At 45.1% G+C, this 13,027-nt stretch overlaps 1 protein-coding gene across 21 annotated transcripts in view; it reads right to left on the bottom strand.

The window, feature by feature from the left end:
• The window catches only part of SCRIB (scribble planar cell polarity protein), a 118,044-nt gene that overhangs the window by 70,435 nt on the left and 34,582 nt on the right, over positions 1 to 13,027 (bottom strand). For 20 of the 21 annotated variants that reach the window (XM_062570816.1, XM_062570797.1, XM_062570803.1 and 17 more), the window contains exons 11-16: positions 12,555 to 12,721; positions 11,847 to 11,971; positions 10,501 to 10,626; positions 9,751 to 9,984; positions 8,963 to 9,280; positions 6,770 to 6,832 (exon numbers count right to left, since the gene is read on the bottom strand). In XM_062570816.1, coding sequence (XP_062426800.1) covers positions 6,770 to 6,832; positions 8,963 to 9,280; positions 9,751 to 9,984; positions 10,501 to 10,626; positions 11,847 to 11,971; positions 12,555 to 12,721 — 1,033 coding nt within the window. The remainder of the gene's footprint in view (positions 1 to 6,769; positions 6,833 to 8,962; positions 9,281 to 9,750; positions 9,985 to 10,500; positions 10,627 to 11,846; positions 11,972 to 12,554; positions 12,722 to 13,027) is intronic. The other variant, XM_062570802.1, reaches the window with a different exon arrangement.

Below are 13,027 nucleotides of genomic sequence, written 5' to 3'. Positions count from 1 at the left end.
ATGTTGCTAGTGATTGTATGAGACTTGACTTCAATATTTCTTCCATAGCTACGTTATCTTGTTCTTAAATGTCAGCTAGATGTTCCCAAATTGAGCACACTGGGTTTTTTTCTTTTCTTTCTTTCTTTCTTTTTTTTTTTTTTTGGGGGGGGGTGGGGGGAGGTTGGAGGATGTTAAAGCATATCTTCCAGAAAGGGCTACCTATCACAACTAGAACAACTCTTGTCTCCTTTCAGTTCCTGCATCCAAGCTGCAGATACTGTCCTCCACCACAAAGTCTCAAAACTATTCTAGCAATTCTCTCTCTCTGCTATCACCATTATCACTGCTGTTCAATTTGCAAGGAGAGACCAATCTTCAGAGGCATGCAAATGCTTAAGCCCTATTAAATTCTATGGTGTTATTTTAATGCCTAAATTATTGTATAATGCTAGTCCTAAGCAGCAAGACCTGTATCTGTTATATACAACCTATTTGCAAAAGGAAAAAATCAGATTTGCAGTGGAGTGTTTTGTTTAAACAAGGTACCTTTTCCCTCTTTGTTAAAAGACACTCCTCTACTGCTTTTTGTTTCTTCTATCTGAGAAAGCAAATCAGATGAGTGTGCCAAACTCTTAGAGCATGAAAAGGAAACCCTACAGGTAGCTATTCATTTCTGCGAGAAACTATTCCATAGTTTGCTACTTGGTCCTCAAAAAATCTCCAGATCTGTTAAATTTTACAGCTGACACAGAGCGTTATATACTAAGATAAATAAGAAACAATCAGACAAGTAATTGCTGTCACTTAGAAGGGGGATCGTATTCAAACTATGCCTTAACAGATCTTATCACAAAGTGCAACATCTACAAGAAAAGATTATAGTCCCCATCTTCAAAATGCTGCAGGGAGATAGTCACAGAACAAGAAAGAACAGTAAGGGCCCTTCAACCTAGGGGCGAAAGGTCATAAAAAAATTGTCTGGCTAGAAACTAAAGGATGGACATGTAAACAGAAAATACAGCACATTTTTCATCGATCAATGGGATGATTAGTCATTTTAAAAACTAAGTAGAGAAAGTGGGCCACTGCATCTTTTGACAACTCTATAAGAGGATTCTGCTCTGTTAGAAGGTAGGTTCTAGTCAAGTCAGCTAAGCAAATACAGATGACATAATCTTGCATTATACAAATTTCTTCAGGGTTTAAATTTTACAAGTAACCCTGTGAGAAAATCAAGTTTGCTACATAAGACTTAAAAGCCTGATAATATCCTGGTATCCTGTTTGCTTCCTCAGCAAACAATAGAAAAAGGAAAAAAAAAAAAAAAAAAAAAAAAAAAGGGAGAGACCAAGGTATAGCAATCCAAGAAAAGGCAGTATTTCAGCAGTGTCACTGAGATGAACAGGATTGCTTACAAGGGTAGGGCATCCTGATGCTATAAGCTACATGTACCAGCTTTTTAATAGTCGAACACCCCTTTAACCATGGATGTGCTGTCACTACTTTTGGCAGCTAATAATTGTGGTAATAAGCACAAGGCTTGGAATCAAACATAAATGGTGACATTTCTGAGCAATTTCCACAGGGCAAAACTACTTTAAAGAGATGACAAGACTTGCTCCTGACTGTAGAGTGATAGGATTTCACATGTGAGCAGAGGAAGGTGACAGGATTTTTTTTCATCCTCTGGCAAGGAAGCAAGTCAAGGAGCTTTGAACCTCTAAGAGCAGTCTAGCTTTTTTTTTTTTTTTTTTAAGAGAGGGAAATTGCTAGTGCATTCTCTCTGGATAGCCTTGTGCAGTTGTATGAAAACCCCACGGGAGAAGCAAAGACCTATAAAGCTCCTCCATCATCACAAAGCTCCTCCACCAGCACATTTTGCCACTGCAGTGTCCTTCATGCCTCTTATTTTCACTGTGCTCTGCACAAAATAGGTTAAGGCTGGGCAAAACCGGAAGGATGACATCAATTGTTATGTTAGATGAAGAAATCTAAGTCACTTAAGCAGAGCTTGGGACCCACTTCTCCTTATCACCATCAATCCACACAGTAACTCTTACAGATACATGGTGGGATAACTTGTATGACTATAATGCTGTCATGGATGGCTACGCGCTTTTTAGGAAAGATAGGTCAGGAAGGCAAGGTGGTAGAATTGCTCTTTATGTGAGAGAGCAACTGGAATGTATTGAGTTCTGCCTAGGGGGGGATGAAGAGTGAATTGAGAGCTTATGGGTAAGGATTAAAGGGCAGGCTAACATGGGTGACACTGTTGTGGGTGTTTACTACAGACCACCTGATCAGGAAGAGAAAGTCATTAAGGCCGTTGACAGACAGCTGGAAGTAGCCTGACAACCACAGGCCCTGGTTCTCATGGGGGACTTCAACTACACTGATATCTGCTGGAAGGACAACACAGCTAGGCACAAACAGTCCAGGATGCTCCTGCAGAGCATTGGATGAAAGATTTTTGACATGGGTAGTAGAAGAGCCAACGAGAAGAGGTATGCTGCTAGACCTTATACTAACCAACAAAGACAGACTGGTTGGAGATGTGAACATTGGCGGCAGTTTTGGCTGCAGTTCATGATCCCGCATGGAGGAATCACAGAATGGTTGAGGATGGAAGGGACATCTGGAGATCACAGAATCATAGAATCAGTAAGGCTGGAAAGGACCTCTGGAGATCATCTAGTCCAACCCCCCTGCTCAAGCAGGGTCACTTAGAGCATGTTAGACAGGGTTGCATCCAGGTGGGCCTTGAGTATCTCCAGAGAAGGAGAATCCACAACCTCTCTGGGCAACCTGGTCCAGTGCACTATCACTCTCACAGGGAAGAAATTCCCCCTTACCTTCAGGCAGAACTTCCTGTGCTTCAATTTCTGCCCAGTGCCTCTTGTCCTGTCACATGGGACAACTGAAAAGAGCTTGTCCCCATCCCCCTGACATCCTCCCTTCAGACTTAAAGGAGACTCCACAACCTCTCTTGGCAACCCTTTCCAGTGCTCTTGTCACTCTCACAATAAAGAAGTTTTTCCTCATATTCAGGTGGAACTCCCTGTGTTTCAGTTTGTGCCCACTGCCACTTCTCCTGTTCCTTGGCACCACTGAAAAGAGTCTGGCCCCATCCTCTTGGAAGTAAGGCAATAAGTAGGATAGCAACCCTGGACTTCAGGAGAGTGGACTTTGGCCTCTTCAGAGAACTACTCGGAGGAATAGCATGGATTATGGCCCTAGAGGGAAGGGGGAGTCCAGAAGACCTGGTTAGTTTTCAAACATCACTTCTGCCAAGCTCAAGAGCGGTGCATCCCTATGAGTAAGAAAAAACAAAGGAGGCAGGAGACCTGCATGGATAAACAAGGAGCTCCCGGTCAAACTCAAGCAGAAGAAAATACACAGAATATGGAAGAAGGGACAGGCCACTTGGAAGGAATTTAAGAATGCGGTCAGAGCACACAGCGATGTGGCAAGGCAGGCTAAGGCCCATTTGGAATTAAATCTGGCAAGAGATGTCAAGGACAACAATAAGGGCTTCTTCAAATACATCAGTAGCAAAAGGAAGACTAGGGAAAACGTGGGCCTGCTGCTGAATGGGGTAGAGGCCCCTGGTGGCAGAGGATACAGAGAAGGCAGAATTACTGAATGCCTTCTTCGCTTCAGTCTTCACTGCTAAGGGCAGCCCTCAGGAATGCCATGCTCTGGAGACAAGAGATAAAGTCTGGAGAAAGGAAGACTTTCCCTTGGTGGAGGAGGATTGGGTTAGAGATCATTTAGGCAAGCCTGACACCCACAAATCCACGGGCCCTGATGGGATGCACCCATGAGTGCTGAAGCAGCTGGTGGATGTTACTGCTAGGCCACTCTCCATCATCTCTGAAAGGTCAGAGAGGTGCCTGAGGACTGGGAGAAAGCCACCATCACGTGTGTCTTCAAAAAGGGAAAGAAGGAGGACCTAGGGAAAGGCTGGTCAGCTTCACCTCCATCCCTGGAAAGGTGATGGAACAGCTCATTCTGGATATCATCTCCAGGCATATGGAAGAAAAGAAGGTCATCAGGAGTAATCAGCATGGATTCACCAAGGGGAAATCCTGCTTAACCAATCTGATCGCCTTCTATGATAGTATGACTGGCTGGGTAGATGAGGGGAGAGCAGTGGATGGTGTCTACCTTGTTCAACTTATTCATCAGTTACCTGGATGAAGGGACAGAGTGCCTCCTCAGCAAGTTTGCTGATGATACCAAACTTGGAGGAGTGCTTCTTGTGACCAAGAAGGTCAGTGGTATCCTGGGGTGCATTAGGAAGAGTGGTGCCAGCAGGTCAAGGGAGGTGATCCAGCCCTTCTACTCAGCCCTGGTGAGACCACATCTCAAGTACTGTGTCCAGTTCTGGGCTTCTCAGTACGAGAGAGACATGGCAACTACTATACAGATTCCAGTGTAGGGCTATGGAGATGATCAGAGGACTGGAGCATCTGCCCTATGAGGAACGCCTGCGGGAGCTGGGCCTGTTTAGCCTGGAGAAGAGAAGACTGAGAGGAGATCTTATCAATGTGTATAAGTACCTGAAGGGAGGGTGTCAAGGGGATGGAGCTAGACTTTTTTCAGTGGTGCCAAGGAACAGGACAAGAGACACTGGGCATAAAACTGAAACACATGAAGTTCCACCTGAATATGAGGAGAAACAGTTGCTCAGAGAGGTTGTGGAGTCTCCTTCTCTGGAGAGATACAAAACCTGCCTGGACATGATGCTGTGTAATGTGCTCTAGGTGACCCTGCTTGAGCAGATTTGGACTAGATGATCTCCAGATGTCCCTTCCAACCTCAACCATTCTGTGATTCCTGCTGGACACTATTTCTTTGAAAATTCTCTGAAACCAAGAAGATTTCAGGTGCAATTTTGTGCCTTCAAATAGCACATTGATGCACTTTCGCCTTGCAGAAGCCTCCCTACAACCCAGATAGAGACTGAGGCAACACATTGGGAAAACAATCACCCATGGAATCCAAGTATCTTATCAGTTAGTCCTATGTTTTACCTAATTATTAACAAAATTATTCTTTCACCTTCATTAGAGTCCCATATGCACTAACAGTCAAAGGAGATTGGAAAATACCAGCTGCACAGCACCAGGCTCCTTACACCCTGAAGTTGGGATGCTGACAAAAATCAGGTGGATGTCTCCATCTCTGCTCCACTGAGGTCAATCTTTGGCTCAGGATTCTGGCTTAAAGAACACACAATCAGTAGCTCCTTCCCTCTAAGAGCTGTATAAAATTATACAAGGAATGTAATAGCAGCATTATGAACTCCATACTATACTGATCGAGAGGCACCAGGTGTTCTACTATGCAATGGCCTTGCAGAGTTTGCTCTGGCAAATAGCCTGTTGGTGTAGCTATAACAGACACAGGAAAGATTCAAAAGGAACTTCCTGTGTTTCAGTCTGTGTCCATTGTCTCTTCTCCTGTCACCGGGCACCAATGAGAAGAGTCTGCTGCCATCCTCTTCACACTCTCCCTTCAGGTACTTATACACACTAATAAAACAACCCTCCCCCACTCCAGGTCTTCTTTTCTCCAGGGTGAACACTTCCAGCTTGCTCAGCCTTTCTTCATGTAAGAGATGCCCCAGTCACCAAGCACAGTGAGTTCTCAAATGAAGGAAGCAGGAAGAACCTGGTTATACTTAGTCTTGTCTGGTACTGGTGATAGAAAATCTATGCAAAAGAGAAATGCAAGAAACGTGAACATGTTTTTCAATGACCTACAGCTAAGGAGATGGAAAAATCTTCACAACACATTAAGAGTGGACCACAGATGAGTCAGTTCACTTTTCGTCCGAAATGGAAAGGATTTCTGTCATCTACCTCCCCAAAAGTTTTGCTCCAAAACCAAAAAAAAAGGAAGTCTCCGCATCACACATGAGGGAAAAGCAAAGAGGCAAGTACACAGAGACAATTAGACCAGCATCTTGATGTAATGCACGAGTCTGATGCTATTGTACTGTCATGAAGGAAATATCCTCGCTGCAAGCAGTTAGCACTGACAGCAGTTTCTGCCCCTTGCTAGTAACACTCTGCTTCCTGCAGTTCTCTGGAAGCACTGCCTGCAGGATCAGGTAAGCCCACTCAACTGTCAGAAACAAATTCAAGAAGTTAACCATAGTCAGAGGATGAGCTAACGTAGCAAGACACAGGATTTAATCTGTGACACAGGACGCCATACACATGATGGGGCTTTATGATCCCTCTAGTGCCACCTACCCCTTTGTGATATCCCAAAGAGCTGCATGTGAAGACTTCAGAAGCTTCTATGGGGTGCTGTGTGAGATGCAAGAAACATTACCTCCCATCCACTTTTCTTGTCCAACAGCACAGGCTCCTGAGTTAGATTCCCCTCCCTACCCACATAGCTCATACACAGCAATTAGCAGATTTTTGAGGCCTCTGCTCCTTCAAAACTACAGGTCACCTCAGATAGTATGCATTTATTTTCTTCCACCTTCTCCTTCCTCAGTGTACAGTAAGTAAGATTATCATCTCAGCCCTCTTTGGTTTTCTGTATTTCTTCCATCTCGATCTGCAGCAGCCATTCTCACTTCAGGTAGGGAAAGGAGGTGAAAGAAGGGGAGAAAACAATCATCATTGTGTGTTTGTGATCAGTCAGGTCCGGAAGCCACTTGACCCAGATAGATCAGACAGATCTACAACAATGGGTGAGCCTGGGAAGCAAATCAAGCAGATTGAATGATTTTTGGCAGAGAGAGAACAGTAGGAATGGTACAGACCTCTTCCTCCTCAATGCGAGCAGGTTCAATCAGCAGATTATTGGCTTGATCAAACGACACCCCCTGTTAGGACAGGAACCAGCAAAGAGGCATGCGGATTAGTGGAGCATAAACCAAACCCACCACCACTACCATCACCACCCAACACGCAAACGCACACCATTCTGATAGGTCTGGCCACACAGCACCCCACTCACACCATTCCTGATTACCACCTACCGCAGCGAGCACCAGCGACAGGGCTGCCCCTGGGCTCACAACATGCAGAGTGTCAGCACTCTTTGGCCCAGTTCACAGGAAGCTACATCTTAAAGGCAGCATTTCGTCTATGTTTGCACTGAGGATGCGACCACCAAGCTCACAAGCTGAACACTAATAGCTGTTTTTACCCTCTCTGTGCCGAATCATTCACTGAAGAAGGAAGGATTAAACAACATAGGAGGAAACCACAAATGGCCCTCTGCTGCCACCCAGCTGCTGTGCAGAAATGAGGCTATCCCAAATCAAACTGCACTGCTCACTCCAGCAAGGGGAAAAGGCTCTGGTGGGACATTGCAGCCTGTCAGATGTCATAACAGTCTGCTCCCAAATGCAGGAAACCTTATAATTTCACTCAAAACCCAACTGTCTTAGGCCCCCTCCCCAAAAAAAAACACCCCCCAAAAAAACAAACCAACCCCCCCCCCAACTAGTTCAAGGATTCAGCTGCCTTGTTCTAGCTCCTTCTTCAACACATATGCAGCAGTTCTTACTTGAGACTCTGCTCCACAGGGACACTGCTCCCCACATTGCCATTTATGGAACACAGCTCAGGAGGCAAGTTTGCAAACCTGCCTTAACAAAGCAGGTGTTCAGGCCAGCCCCAAGAAGAAGAAAACTTATTTCCAGGCAGAAGTCTTTAGTAAATAGCAAAGATGATATTGAACCTGTAGTCTCAAGTCCTTGTAGGTGTCGCCAATGGGGCAGTGCATCCTTGGTTCTGAGTCTCAAACTAAAATAAGCCTTTTAGGTCAGGACATTTCCAAGTAATGACAAGTCTACGATGCAGAGAAGGACTCAAGTTGGCCTCATACATTCTTACAAGCAACAGCAGCAATTTATTTTTACTCTGAAGAACTTCGTAAACAGCAAGGAAATTACATGTCTAGTCCCTAGAGAGCAAGTACTAGAACAGACAAAGCAAGGCAAGTATCAACTGAGAGAAAAGTTCAAAGCAAACTTGAGTGCAAGAACTTTCCCTGTGCAATCTGAAATCCAGTGTGGGGTGGAAGTAACCTCAACAGTCCAGGAGAGGGTGGAGAAAAGCACACAGCAAGAATAGCCATTGCTCCAGCATCTTCCACCAGTTTCAGAGACCCACATCTCATTCATGAGATTTGTGGATGTCATATTACAACAGAGATTCAGCCCTGTCCTATCCCTTCCTGTTAAGTAACCTCACAAAATTATCAGCAACTGCAACAAGAACCAGCCTGACCTCATGCACTGTTTCTCATCAGTGTATTCGTAGTCTACTGTGAGCATCTTTCCCCAAGCAAAAATCTCCATGTGTCCCAGGTCAAGCACAGTGATTCAGTTGAGTAGAGCCAAAGACTCATCAACTCCCAGCATAACCAGCAAGACTTACTATGCCAATGGCAAATTCTAAAGCACCGATTCCCCCAAAACCCAGTGTATGCATCATCAGAATGCGCCTGTACTGGTGCAGGCATAGTGTGGTATGCTCCTTTCTGCTTTCATTGCCCACTCCTCTCCAGGGAGTGCTGCAGTAGAAAGGGCAACTGCCAGCAGCTTGAACATAAGCCTTCAGGCTTATCCGTGCAGGGACACAGCTTATCCTGTTGCAGATGAGGTGCAACAATCAGTAAGCGAGGAAGCAATTGAAAGGAACAAAAGAACCTGTCAGTGATGGGACAAAAGAACTATTCTTGCAGCACAAAACACAACATCATACACAAGTGGGGAGTGTGCAAGAATGTGGACACAGCAAGGGAGTTGAACATAAGCAACATAACAAGGCTACTGGACAATCATATCAGCCCCAGCATAGACTTCAACCCTCCCAGCCTCAACATGTCTCTTCTGAAGGTCTAGAGCATCTTGCCAATACTTTTGTTGGCACCTGGTAGTTCAAAGCAGCAGAAGGAACATCTGGAACCCCTCCAACCATCTCCCCTTCCCACAAGACCTTACCTTCACAGATGGTTGAGTGGATAAAGCTCCATTCTTTACATCATCCTCATCCCATGCTTCCTCCTGATCCTCAGGCTCTATGTTGTTATTGCAGCCTCCTAACTCCTCTTCCTCTTTGGGGACTCCATCACTATTCAGCCCCTGCAGGAGTGCCACCACTGCCTCTGGCTTGGGCAGTTTAGTTATCTTAAAGTGCTTCTTATAATGGGGTGTGTCCTTGCGGATAAGCCTCTGCTTCTCTACTGGGAACGGTCGTTCTTCATCTTCATCCTCATCCTCACTCCGTATCAGTGTGTCCTCAGCAAAGTGTACAGTGGGCTACAAAGACAAAGCCCCCCAAAGACTGTGAGCCTCAGATAACAGCTATACCTGGAGGCAGCACAGAAACCTGCTGTCCCTCCATTGCCAACACAGGCAAAGCCAGTGCTGCTGCTTTAATGCTACAGAAGATGTGGAAATACTCACTACAACTTTCCCCACACTTGTCATATTCCATACCAGCTCCCTCATCCAGACACATCTCCTGCCAGTTCCAAGGACTAAAAGACACTCAATTCTGTAATTCTGATTTTCCCCACAGTCCCTGCCTAGCTCTCATGCTATCCTTCCTAGTCTCTCATATACTCAGCTCCCACAGCCTCTCTGAATCGCCACTTGCACTTGGGCATCTATGGGCTTCATTTGCCCCCAGTGATGGCTAGCTCACTCTGTATACTCATTTACCATTTTCACTGAAACTTTCAGGTCCTTCTGCTACCATGACCTTGCTGCAGTTCCTAAGCTCCTACCTCATTGTATTCCACTTCTATGTCTTCCTCCTCTTGGTCAGCTGCTTCTTTATGCTCTTCTTCAGGTCTTGACTTTGCCTCCTTCTCCAACTCTTGCACCTCAGGCACTTGCCCATTTGGCCAGTTCCTCTCTCTCTCCTCTCCCTGCTCCTCTCCTCGAAAGTCAGCAGAAGCAGTGCTGTTGGAAAGGTGCGAGTCCTCACTGTGATTTGACATGGCACTCAGTCTCTTCTCCTGGGGAGACGATAGGTTGTAAAAGTCAAGATAAAAACCAAAGCAGCAGACGGGAGTAGTGTAATGTGACTGGTACAAGGTGGAATATGATCCAATACTAACAAAATCACCTCTTCAGATTGGCTACTGCATTCCCTGCCAAGCCTGCTACTTTTCACCTAGGTCCACTCTCTAGTTCCACCATCTGTTTGGGCATTTATTCTCAAAATTACATCTGGGCAGCAAGATACCTCCCCCAAACACTCCACTCTATCATTCTTTATTCGGAGTATCGGAGCCTTCCTTTCCTCTCCCTGTACTGTGATAAGAGTTGCACTAATGCATACAATTCTCCCTACACCCTTTTCTGTATCCTGGTTGAACCTCTTGCCCTGTATTGGTGACTCACCAAATCTTCATTCCAGTCTTTCCCCAAAATAAGCTCTTCCTGCCTAGCTTACAAACACTGCCTCCTCATTCTCCAAATCTGTTATGCGTGGCTCTATGATTATTTATTTCTTAGTGAACAGCACTCACTTCTGCCTTAGGAGAATTCAGGTCCCCATCAGACTTTGCAGCATATACCTCATTGCGTCGAACTTCGATCACCTTCTTCATAACCTTCAGCTCACTGGGATGAGGGGTTGCTCTGCGCTGTAAGCCCTACCAAAAGAAGAACACTCAGAACTGGGGACTCAACAACTAGAGCATCATGCACTATGCCTCAAGACTGAACTGTCAGTTCAAATGACAAGTTTTAATCAGACCAATAGAGCTCTAGCTGGACCCAATCTAACTGCCACATTGCAGGATGTGATCCAGGCCTCTCCTCTATTACAGCTTGCAGCTGGAAAGAGCATAGATGTTGAAGAAGATAACACTTCTCAGATACTCCTCTCAGACATTAGCCAGCTCATTAATAAAGGAACTGGGAGAAGTTATGCAGACAGGATGTTTTAACTTGTGCTTCAGTCTTAGCAAATACCATGACAGAGTCAACCCTGAAACCTCTAGAGGAACACATAGGTGGAATTTCTTGATCTGTCTGGCATCTCTTAAAATGTCTGATGAACTCTTGTTTCAGCAGAACTTCTGATGCTCAGCTGGGCTCATCCCACAGGAGAGGTCAAAAAACCTCAGCATTTTAAAATTAATAGCAATAAAAAAATCCAAACATCAGCAGGAAAAAGATCGCAGAGCTGCAAGGTGAGATGCAGCACTGGTACCAGTCCAAATGTTTTTTATTAGAAGGATTCAGATCTCAGGATAATCTCCCTCCACAAGATGTAAAGAACAAGAAATCCTGCAGGATATTTTAATCAACACAGTACTTGCTGAAAACTGAAACTTTTATCATGCCCTTTGCACCTGGAATTGAAGTAAAATGATCTGCCATATGTTTTTAGGTTTTCTGTCTACAGGTATAAAGCTTAGCCACCTTAGTTACAGCATACTCCACAGCAAGGGACTGCATCTGGTTTCATGCTTGGTGGGACAGAGATTGTCTGGTTCAAGTTTGGAGGTGTTGCATTTCCCCATGGAGGAGGCCAACTCCAATCCACTACTGACACTGCTGTGACCATCAGAATCTCTGGGATACCAAGCGCTTCATAGACAGGTTAGCAGTCACAGTTCAACTCCCATGGGATGGCCATCAATATTAAACCTGCACAAAGGCTCTCAGGGCAATCTCTTTTATATCTGCTTGTCTCCTCAGGGAATCTAATACTCTCAGAACTGCAAAAATATAGTACATGCTTGCAGCAATAGTGCAGGAGCTGTGACACAGGAACACCACGATGCATTAGGTGGGGGAAAAAAGTGTAGATTATACCCATACTTCCACAGAAAGTTAACAAGTCTCTAGAAATTCTTCTTCTTACCCTTCTCTCAGCTCCAGATTCTTCCTCATCATCCACTTTGGGCTCATCCAGAAACTGAATCACACTGACTCTGTTTAAATTGGTGTCTGTCCAGCTCTCGTCCACACTGTTCTGCAAAAGATTCTCTGCGAAGAAGGACAACAAAGTAGGAGCTACTTTTCTGACCAGAGTTGTGGGCTTGGACAAAAGAGTTCTCATCCCATTAGAACACTTCTATCATACGTGCCCATGCCCATCAAGCTGCAGAGCCACTGAGGACAAAGGATAAATCCTTTAGATCTTGTCATCTCCTGTATGTCTCTTGCCAGATATATGATAGCCCCTACAAGTGGCACTGAAGGATTCAGTTTTAGTGCACCTTACCCAAGGATTGAAGGGAAAAGGTAGAATTAAGGCACAAATCAGAAGTGCTGACACAAGAATGTCATCGTGTCACAAAGCAAACTTTACAAATAGTGAACTACTCTGTCAACAGGCAGAACCTTAATAATCTCTACCTTAGAAAGTTGCCAACAGCCAGTCAGGACACTAGATCTGTTACTGCTACCACAGTAACCAAGAACAGACCAAGGTGCAGAGGAAGGCACCTGAGAAAAGGCAAAGGGACCAGGCAGTGGAACCTGGATCAGGACAGCTCATGGCCTCTTCTCTGTAGCATTCTGCAGAGTGTATGGTATGGCAGACAGCATTCATAATGTGGCCTCTTACCAAGACTGGGAGAAGGCTGCTGGGGAAGCAAGTAACAAGTGAGAACTTTTTCTCCTGTCTTTTCATCATCCTCTGTCTGGAATTTCAGCATGGGCTGGGACTGATTTTCTGCCAGCCAGAGGGCTTTCAGGTTAAGATTTGTCAAAGCAAATGGCAAGTTCTGCAGTCTGCAAGAGAAAAAAAGAACTGTTGGTTAAACTTATTTGGCTGTGAAGGAGCCTCCACGCAATCCCAGACTGCATTATCTGCATTAGAGAAGGACAGAATCAAGCCACTGCAGGATCCTTCACTCCTGAACACCTTGAAGTAGCTGGCTCATGCTGCATATGGCTCTGCCACAGCCACAAGCTAGACTACAATAACCCAGACAGAACCCACCACAGGTTTTAGCAGAGAACAATCTTCTTCAACAAAATGTAAACAGTGAACTTCAAGGAGAAGGCTGAAAGCTGAAAGGATGATGCATTCACGGA

This window comes from Rhea pennata, chromosome 2 (assembly GCF_028389875.1).
Source record: "Rhea pennata isolate bPtePen1 chromosome 2, bPtePen1.pri, whole genome shotgun sequence".
Classification (NCBI taxonomy): Eukaryota; Metazoa; Chordata; class Aves; order Rheiformes; family Rheidae; genus Rhea; species Rhea pennata.
The sequence above is the reverse complement of the archived record's forward strand: the minus strand, read 5'-3'. Positions and strand labels throughout refer to the sequence as shown.